Here is a 10,024-nt window from a genome sequence, read left to right as displayed (position 1 = left end):
ATTCTTAGGGTAAATAGAGTCCTTCAATCCGTGTCGATTGATGATGAGAATATTGGCTAAGATTTTTTTTTTCTAAGCCTAAGCCACACCACAACCGCAGAGACCACAATTGTATATGCATGTGTTTGTTATGTTTGTGTGTTTGTGTTTCTGTGTATGTGTTTGTTATGTTTGTGTGTGTTTATATGTACGTGTTTGTTATGTTTGTGTGTTTGTGTTTCTGTGTATGTGTTTGTTATGCTTATATGTGTGTTTATGTGTGTGTTTGTTATGTTTGTGTTTATATGTACGTGTTTGTTATGTTTGTGTGTATTTATATGTGTTTATTATGTTTATGAATCTTTTGTGAGTTAAATTTATGTGTTTTTTATGTGCATTTCTTTGTTATGTTTATGTGTCTGTCTTCATGCGCATTTCTTTGTGTGTACTTATGTTTTTATTTGTATTTCATCTGTGTGTTTGTTTCTGTGTGCATATTAATGTGTATGTTTTTGCTGTGTTGGTGTATGCATTTCATTCATATGCATGTGTTTGCTATGTCTGTTTTTTCTTTTGTTGCGCATTTGTTAGTTATGTTCGTCTGTGTAGTTTTATTTGTGTGTGTATTTTATGTTAATGTGTTGTGTGTGTGCATGTATGCATTAGCTTGTGTAACTGTATGTCTATATATATGCATGTGTGTTTCAAAGACTGGAAAATAATCATTGTTCTAGAAATGCTTATGGGTTGAGAGGGATATATATGCATACACACAGACATATGTGTATATATATATATTTGTGTATATGTGTGAGTATGTTTGTCTTTGCATGTATGTATATACATATGTATATATATACATACATATTCATATATATGCATATATATATATATGTGTATGTGTGTGTGTGTGTGTTAAGTTATATATATATGATATTTATATACATATATATGCATATATATAAATATCCATATATGCATATATATAAATATCCATATATGCATATACATGCATATACCTGTGTATGTATATATATATATATACATGTATATACATATATATGTGTGCATGTATGTATAAACATATGTGTATATATACACATACATACACATGTATATGCATATATATGCATATATGGATATTTATATATATAACTCAACACATATATATGCATATATATGTATATATGTGTTTGTGGAGTAATATATGCATATATGTATATATATGTGTGTATATATAATATATATTCATATATATGTGTGTGTATGTATATGCACACTCACACACACACACATATATGTACATATATACATATATATGTATGTTTGTATATATGTATGTACACACACAAATATATATATATATTTATATATACACACATATATATCTAAATGTATACATACTTATATGTTTATATACATATAGGCACACACATATACATAAATGAGTATAAATATATATACGTACATACATACATATATATGAGTGTGTGTATGTATACGTATATATGTATATGTATATGCATATACTATATATATATATATATATATATATATATATATATATATTACATACACACAAACGCACACACATATATATTATGTATATATATAGTACATGTATATATTTAGTAAAGATATAAACGTCTTGATATCCGAGTTCATTTGTGAAGTGCAAACGTTTTTCTTTAAAATAAATAATTACTAATTAATCCTTTAGTCCAATTAAATGTGCTGAGTGGTATGCCATCTAGGGCAACTTTGTGTTTTGTAAATGTACACGGCATTCAGGTGACTTAGATATAGAGTGAAAATATGAAATATAAGACAGCATATTTATATATTTATTCATTTACTTCATGAAATATTGAACAATTGAGCAGAAAGCGTCCGTTATCCGTAATGTGGCTGGACGAAGGCTTTGCCTTCAATTTTCGCCATGAAGGTGCTGTCAATGCTGACGGTGTTCTCCACGGTCTGACTGCACCTGAGGAGGACAGGGTTGGATGAGGCAGCTGTGATCGCAGTCAAGGGATCAGTGCATTTTAAGAACTATTTGTAATGAGGAAGAGGCTGCTTGACAGTATTACGTGCTTGAGGGTTTCTTCACATGTTCCAGTTTCCGATATGTAACAGGTAGAGCATGGGTTCCCAAGCTAAGGGCCATAGCCCCCAGAGGGGCCACGGGGTACTTTCTGGGAGTCATGGAGCAATATGGAAATGATGAGGTCAAATTATACTGAAATTTATCTCACCTACATTTCCTATATATAATTATGTCTCACATATCAGTGTATTCTTATCCTATAGCTATTGACAGCATTACATTATTGAAAACAAGTAATTTCTGAATGTGAAAAGATGACAGGCATATTAGTTGGGGACAGTCAAGTTGGGAACCACGATTAAGACTAACTACCACGCCCCCCTTTAGGAATTTGTCCTTCCCTTAACGCCTCCCTTGCATCTGTGAATAAAATTCGCTCCCAGATTTTAATGAAAATTCTGCTATGTTATTTTTTAATGGGTATTATAATTATAATTAAACTTTCCATTACGTGACCATGCTCTCGTTAATAGAATAAGAAAGATAATTATGGAAATGACTGCCTTTCTTTCCAAGGGCTCGCGCCCCCCTTTGGAAAATACTGAAGCCCCCTTAGGGTGGCGCGCCCCCCAGGTTAAGAACCACTGAGCTTGAGTTTCGGAGGGAGAGGGCTGGACTGACCTGGTATTGTTCCCGGGTGTTATAGCCGTTGCGGTCCTCTGAGTCCTCGAAGTCGTTGTTGTAGTTGTCCTTCATATCATCGGTACCCTCGTGGTGCTCTGAGTCCTCGAAGTCGTGCTTGGAGTAGTTGTCCTTCATATCATCATCGGTAAACTCGGCTGGAGCCTGGTAAGGAATACACATTGCACATTTTACGGATCTATAAGACAGAAACTAAAATGGCGATATAACTAACGCACTGGGAGACATAATGCTATACTTACGTCCCTGTACGTGGGATCGTAACGAATGGAAGGTGATCGGCTGGTGGGATCGTAACGAATGGAAGCTGATCGGCCGGTGGGAATGTAGCGAATGTGAATTGAGCGCCTTATGGGATCGTCGCGATGGTCAAAGTGGGGAAGGGCGGCGACCACCACAATCGCAACAGCAATCACAACAAACTGTCAAGAATTGTAAGTGTAAATTCATCAAACAGACAAGATTTCCCCAGATGTGTATGTTTTATATATATCACGCATTACGAGAAATACTTTTCGAAAGCCAACCAAATCGACTCTACAGGAGAAGACATACCCTGAACATGTTGGAAGGCGTCAAGTGTTTGGCCTCAGCTTGAACTCCGGCGTTATATACAGCCACTTTCCACCTGTGGGCGTACTTGCAGTGACGTCACCTGCAGTTAACAGCAGAATTGCCTGGGCTGAGCTCCGTGCATATACATGTATATGTGTATATTTTTCGTCTGAAGTGAAACTCGAGTTCGAAACGTTACGATATTGTTTCATTTCTTATTGTGGCTCTTTTCCTTTTCATGTTTGTGTACATGTTACTGTGTTTTTGTTCGTGTATATATATGCATACGTACATACTTACACACACACATATCTATATGCATATATACCTAAATCCACACACATACATGTGTGTATGTACACATACATATATACATATACATACATACACACACATATATGCATATATATATATATATATATATATGCGTATGTGTATATATACGCACACATGCATATATACATATACATACATATATATATATATATATATATATATAAGTGAGTTTGTTTATGTGTGCGTGTGTAGAAATATCATCGTAATATGTTAGATGCTTATCGATCTAAAATTGAAAGCGTATGTTCATTACGTAGGCTTCCTTTTACAATGTAAATAATCATTAAAGGTTCGACAGAAAACAAATTAAAGGCTATTGTAAGGCATACTCCTAGCTCAGGGTCAGGTACCATCCGTACAGAGGAGCCCGAATTCAAATCTCCCGTGAGGCAGGAGAGGCTTAGGGATCAGATGAGAATTAAAGTTAGGGGTCCCGTTCACTCCTCTTGAAATGAGACAACAATACTCCTTTGAAAGATCAAACAGTGCTCCTTTTATCCTTCTCTAGTGTCCTTCCACTGTAGTAATAGTAGCAATAGCAGTAAGGACATTAGTAGCCATAGCAGTAGTGATAGCAGCAGTAGTGGTAGCACGAGCAATAGCAGCAGTAGTGGTAGCACGAGCAATAGCGGTAGGTGTGGTAGTGGTAGCACGAGCAATAGCAGTAGTTGTGGTAGCACGAGCAATAGCAGTAGTAGTGGCACGAGCAATAGCAGTAGTGGTAGCACGAGCGGTAGGCACAGAAGCGTGTGGTAGAAACAGTCGGGAATAAGGGTAAAAATAACGAACAGGAAAAGTAAAAATAAGATACCGATAGCTCAGTAAAAGTATGGTAAAAATTGAGTAAAAGAATCAGTAAAAAGATCAGTAAAAGTAGAGTAAAACGGTCAGTAAAAGTATGGTAAAAGCAGAGTAAAAAAAAAAAATGTAAAAGTATAGTAAAGGTTTGGTAAAAGTAGAGTAAAAGATCAGTAAAAGTACAAGTAAGAAAAGTAAATGTTCAGTAAAAATAAAACTGAAAATAAAAGGCAAACACTTGATACATATAAACAGTGTAAAAACAACTAAGAAAGATAAAATAAAAAGTAAAAATAACTAGTATTAAAATGAGCATCCCTGGATTTAGTTATTTAGTTATTTTAGCTTCATTTATGTAAAATATTATATCAATTACCTTCATTTATGCTTGACATGTCCAGCATTTTCAAAACCTAGGCAAGTAAACAAGAGCCAGTACAACCTTTGGTGTAGATTCGCAGAGAGAGGGGGATGTGGCACAAAGAAAGTTCCAGAAAGATAAAATCATTAATTAAAAAAATAAAACAGTGATTATTCAAATGTAAAGTATCATGTCACGAAGGGAAAAAATCGTAAAAAAAAAATAATAATAATAATAAATAAATAAATAAAAAAAAGGTAGCCGTAAAACACGACCTTAAAATAATACAAAACGAAATAAAATACAATTCAAATACATGAACTAAAAGGAGAAACACTAAAACAAACACATACAATCAATAGAAAATAAAAGCGAAAAAAATAAGAGAAAACGGGATGGGGGTGAACTATGGGAATCAAGCTCAGGAGATATAGGTATGTGCAGATGCATATGTGGAGTGACAACTGAAGTGCCACGCCCCCTTTGCATTCACATCATGCATCGTTAATAACAAGAAAACCTTTGATTCGGGAGAGAGATTATGAATTCATAATTCGTGAATACATCACGCTATTAAAATTTAATATCTATAACTGTTTGAAAACATTTATATCAACACCTTTACCAAGCTGTAAGTCCATAAAGAAAAATGATTTCTTTCATTTTCACCAGGAAAAGACTTTAGAATATAGCAATGGATAAAAGCGAAACTGAAATCATAATCATTGACAATATAGTCATTGAAGAAGTTTATCGTCGTATTCAGTTGGGACAATTGATTATAAGAAAATCAGATCGAGAACTCGATTAAATACTTTCGTAGGTTTTGAAAGCACTTGGGTGGAGTAAAAATATCATCGTAAAAAAGTTATATGCTTCTCGATATAAAATAAAAAGCGTACGTTCATTGCGTAGGCCTAGTTCTTGAATGAACAAGTTGCTAAGAAGTGTAAATTATCATTAAAGGTTTGGCAGAAAAAAAATGAATAAGATAAAACAAAGGCTATGAGGAAAGTCGAAGCTAATTTTGGTTTATCGTTAATATGACAAAAAATGGCATCACTGATAATTAAAAAAAAAAAAAAAAAAAAAAAAAAAAAAAAACAGTTAATGGAATTATCCAAAGTTGCCAAGAAAGGTAAATGGAAATGGGCAGCGGAAATGTAAGTACGAAATGACAATTATATTTTACAAGCGAAGCAGAGAGAGGGACACCGAAATTATTAAGATGAAGTCTTTTCTTCAGTAGTGATATATATATGTGTGTGTGTATAAACATATACATATACACATATATACACATGTATATGCATATCATATATGTGTGTGTTTGTGTCTGTATGTGTGTATATGTGTGTTTTTGTGTGCATGTCTATCTTTATATATATATATATATATATTTATATAAATATATGTGTATTTATATAAACGCACACATATGTGAATTATATAAATAGACAGATATATATTTATATATACATATACATATATATATATATATATATATGGGATCCATGAGGATTTCGAAATTGTCTCCTTTTTAATATATCTAGTTTGTGCACTGTGGGCTTTTCTAGTATGAACACATAAGTGTTTCACCATTCATATATATACATTTATATAACTATATATTCATATATATAAATATATATACGCATATGTATAAATGATAAACATTCTTCCGTGTTGGTAAATGTGAATATGTATATCTATATGTATATATATATGTATGTATGTGTAGGTGTACACACACATATTTATATATATGTATATACATGTATATATTTTCATATATATATTCATATATATATGCATATATATATATACAATTCAGTGTTTTAATCTTCTCTGTTATTTTTTCTGCTTATATTATATATATTGCATTTTTTTTTCTTTTTTTTTTTTTTTTATCCATGCGACTGTTCTAAAAATGGAAGGGAAGAAAAAGGGAAGGGAAGGCTAGGTTAGAATAAGGTAGGGTATGGACCGTACCCTTTACACCAATGCATTTTAAAAGAATGTTAGATTCCTTAACTTAAGACCCAACTCTGCCGCTTATGAGAGGCTAACAGCTCAAGGAAAAAGGGTATGAAGTAGAAATAGTTATTAGGATTCCTTTTAGGTATAACAGATCTATTACTTTAACTCTGTAAAGATCTGTGACTTTTTATTTTTTATTTTTTTAATCAGGCCTGTATATCAATGAACGTGCATTATATCCAGCTGGCAGAACCAAAGTCCTTAGAAATAACACATCGTCCTAGCCCTTGCGAAGGAGTTCGCGACGTAAAACAGAATCAATCTATTTATTTCTTCTAGGTTTGCATGAAAGGCTTACAAACAATAAAGAACCATGAAGGTCACAGTATTAATCGACAAAAAATTACTTTTGTTAGAAAGGACTTCTGTGATACTCTCCGATTAAGAAGTGACAGCTTTATCACTACAACAGTAGATTTACAGAGTGATTTAACGGGTCCCTTGCGAATTGAGGCTGCAACAATGGCTGCATGACTCAGCATGTAGCTTTATCTAACTCTAGGGACTCCTGACTCCTTTCAGCTTTAACATCTATTCAAAAGAAACATATAGGCATTATACCTAAACATAAGTGGTTCCTAACCTGGGGACCAGAAAACAATAAAGGTTTTATGAAAAGTGAAACCTTTTTTTTTAGATTACGTTCTTTTCGCTATATTATCTACAGATATTGCCATCAGATGGTAATTTCGCATTAGTCCACATCACTGACTCGGATAAATTCCTAGGCCTACATCGTAATAGTAGATGTCAGTCAGCCTATATCTTTAAATTCCTTAAAAGCTTAATTTCTGTCCTGAAAGCGGTGTTGGTATAAATTATAAATAATGCACAGAAGGCTTGCAACTTTACGTAAGCTATGCATGTCTGATAGGTGCTCGGTCGTCCCTCTGCCATAGCAAAAGCAAAAAACAACAAAAAACGAACTTCTGAGGCTGTTCCTTACAAGTGTTAGATGTCATAAATTTCCGCACTTCATACCAATAATTCAAGACATGCGGGCAGGATAGCAAGTGTTTAGTCAAGTGTAAGTTTAAATTGCCGAATCATAGATTTCATATCTGATTATTTTCGTTTTCATAAATCATTAGTTTATGCCTTTTCTGTAAATAATAAACCATTAAAATCACTAAACAACAAATATTAATCACTAAAGTCATATAACTAAAGTGCAATGTCATTATAGTTGCGCACCTTCGTACATACAGTCAAAGACACCATCCGTCATACTGAAATAATCACCAGGCAGACATGACATTCCAAACATCCTTATTCACTTTCAAAAAAAAAAAAAAAAAAAAAAAAAAAAAAAAAAAAAAAAAAAAATAAAATCCATTTACTCCAGACGAATTGCAAGTTAGAAAATGTATCCGGTGATAAGTCACTCATAAACGGCTAATAATATACCTCAACGTAAGTATACCAAATGCATACTGAGCTTCCCAACACCAAGATCTACTCTATCACTAGCTAGCTGTTTATATATCTGTTTGACTGTTTATCTATGTCATTCTAACTTTCTACGTGCCTTTCTTTCTGTTCATCTGTCTATGTGTCTTTCATTCTGCCTTTCTGTCTGTGTCTGTGTCTGTCTGTCTGTCTCTATAGATAGTCAGGCATACACTACCATACGTAAGTCATGTCATCTATTATATCAAAGGTCTTGAACTCTCAAAACACAACTTTATAAATCACATTTATTTACATACACAGTAAAAAAAACAAAAACACATTCACATGTACACTATAGGACCAGAGAACATTTAACTGTAGGCACTGACTCCCTTGGCCACGACATTAGCGACGAAACCTCCGTCCTTTGTGACCGAGTACTCCACCGTCTGCACGCGGCCGTCGGGTAACAGGACCTGAAGACCAAGGAGTAATAAAAATGAACTGTTCACGAATCCATTTTTTATAGGTCGGTCTATTACCCGCGTTTTGATATTGATAAGATCAGTATGGCATGTGCTAAGATATTAGTCTATAGCTATCGAGGGATTTGTTAAGAAGTATGAGGTAAACACCCCATGAACGCTTGATTATTAGGTATTGCCCATTACACGCGACAGCTTCATTACTTTCCCTTTGGCCGAAGACCCCGGTACTAACCTGATATTGTCCCTGGGTGTTGTAGCCGCTGCGGTCTTCCGAGTGCCCGTAGTCGTTCTTGGAGTAGTCGTCCTTCACTCCATAACTGAACTGGTACTCGGCTGGGGTCTAGAAGGGGAAAATGCGTCTTATAATTGAACGGGGAGCCGCGAAACTGCGACCATTCACAAATGCGAAGATACACCAAAGTCTGTCGAATACCTAGAGACAACGGGAGATACTCACATCAGGGTAAGCAGGAGGGGGCGGTCCGTAGGGGTCGGAGGGGCGGGCGGCGACTGTGACCGCAACGACGGCAACGAGGACCAGCTGGGAAGGGAAATCAACGTTTTACTACTTATAGCGATTGTTACTGTCGTTTGGAAACATCGAAATATTTGCGTCAATTTGTCCTCCCTTCGGCGATTCCCTCAACACCCATAAGCGAATATAAAGACGGAAAACCATAATAAACAATGATAGTATTCCTCCCATTAGCGAGACACAGGTTTATGTTTCCTCTGTAAAATAAGTTCAGCGTTATCACTGTTTTCTTTTCAGCGTGAAGATGAATAGATAGATTGATAAATTGAATATTAAACATCCTACTTCTTAAAACTCTCATGTCTGTGTACGAATTCAGGAAATAACATGTTGATATCTAAGATTCCAATGCAGTCTACTGGATATCTGTAAAATCTACCACTACAGACTGAATTACCATACCTTAAACATCATGTAAGGTAAGAAGTGTGCTCTCTCCATCCCATTCCCATCGTTATATAGGCAAACGACCCTCCTATGGGCGTGGCTATGATGACGTCACCCAGAGATGTGTTGGAAAGGGTTGTTCACTTACCTGTGACAAGGCACAGCCACGCATACTGTGTACAGCGTTACGCAAACATCAGTACCGCTATTACACTCGAAAGCAAGAGCGAAACAACTTATCCTTTTTATCATACTTACGGACAAATGAACAAGATGACGAAAACACATTAAAAGACACTAAACTACGCAAAATCAACAACCGACCCTTGCAATATATAGAAGGGGGATGGAGTGTTCTTAATATTTCTCAAATTTGCCTTCAGGATGTCGAACACGAGAGCTTC

General features: G+C 34.9%; 1 protein-coding gene and 1 long non-coding RNA gene across 2 annotated transcripts; both read right to left on the bottom strand.

Moving 5' to 3' along the window:
• Window positions 1-1,809: 1,809 nt before the first annotated feature.
• LOC125028565 lies at window positions 1,810-3,412 on the bottom strand. Its single transcript, XM_047617960.1, has 4 exons — window positions 3,284-3,412; window positions 2,971-3,150; window positions 2,708-2,872; window positions 1,810-1,966 (listed from the first exon to the last, which is right to left on the bottom strand). Exons 1-4 carry the CDS (start codon window positions 3,290-3,292, stop codon window positions 1,931-1,933), a joined length of 390 nt encoding a protein of 129 aa, XP_047473916.1. The 5' UTR covers window positions 3,293-3,412; the 3' UTR covers window positions 1,810-1,930.
• Window positions 3,413-8,501: 5,089 nt separating this feature from the next.
• On the bottom strand, window positions 8,502-9,458 carry LOC125028542. Its single transcript, XR_007115113.1, has 3 exons — window positions 9,156-9,458; window positions 8,931-9,038; window positions 8,502-8,686 (listed from the first exon to the last, which is right to left on the bottom strand). It is a non-coding gene; the product is annotated as an uncharacterized LOC125028542 (long non-coding RNA).
• Between the last annotated feature and the right edge of the window lie 566 nt (window positions 9,459-10,024).

Source organism: Penaeus chinensis, chromosome 9, assembly GCF_019202785.1.
Source record: "Penaeus chinensis breed Huanghai No. 1 chromosome 9, ASM1920278v2, whole genome shotgun sequence".
Taxonomy (NCBI): domain Eukaryota; kingdom Metazoa; phylum Arthropoda; class Malacostraca; order Decapoda; family Penaeidae; genus Penaeus; species Penaeus chinensis.
Note: the sequence above shows the minus strand (reverse complement) of the source record. Positions and strands in the feature narration are given on the sequence as shown.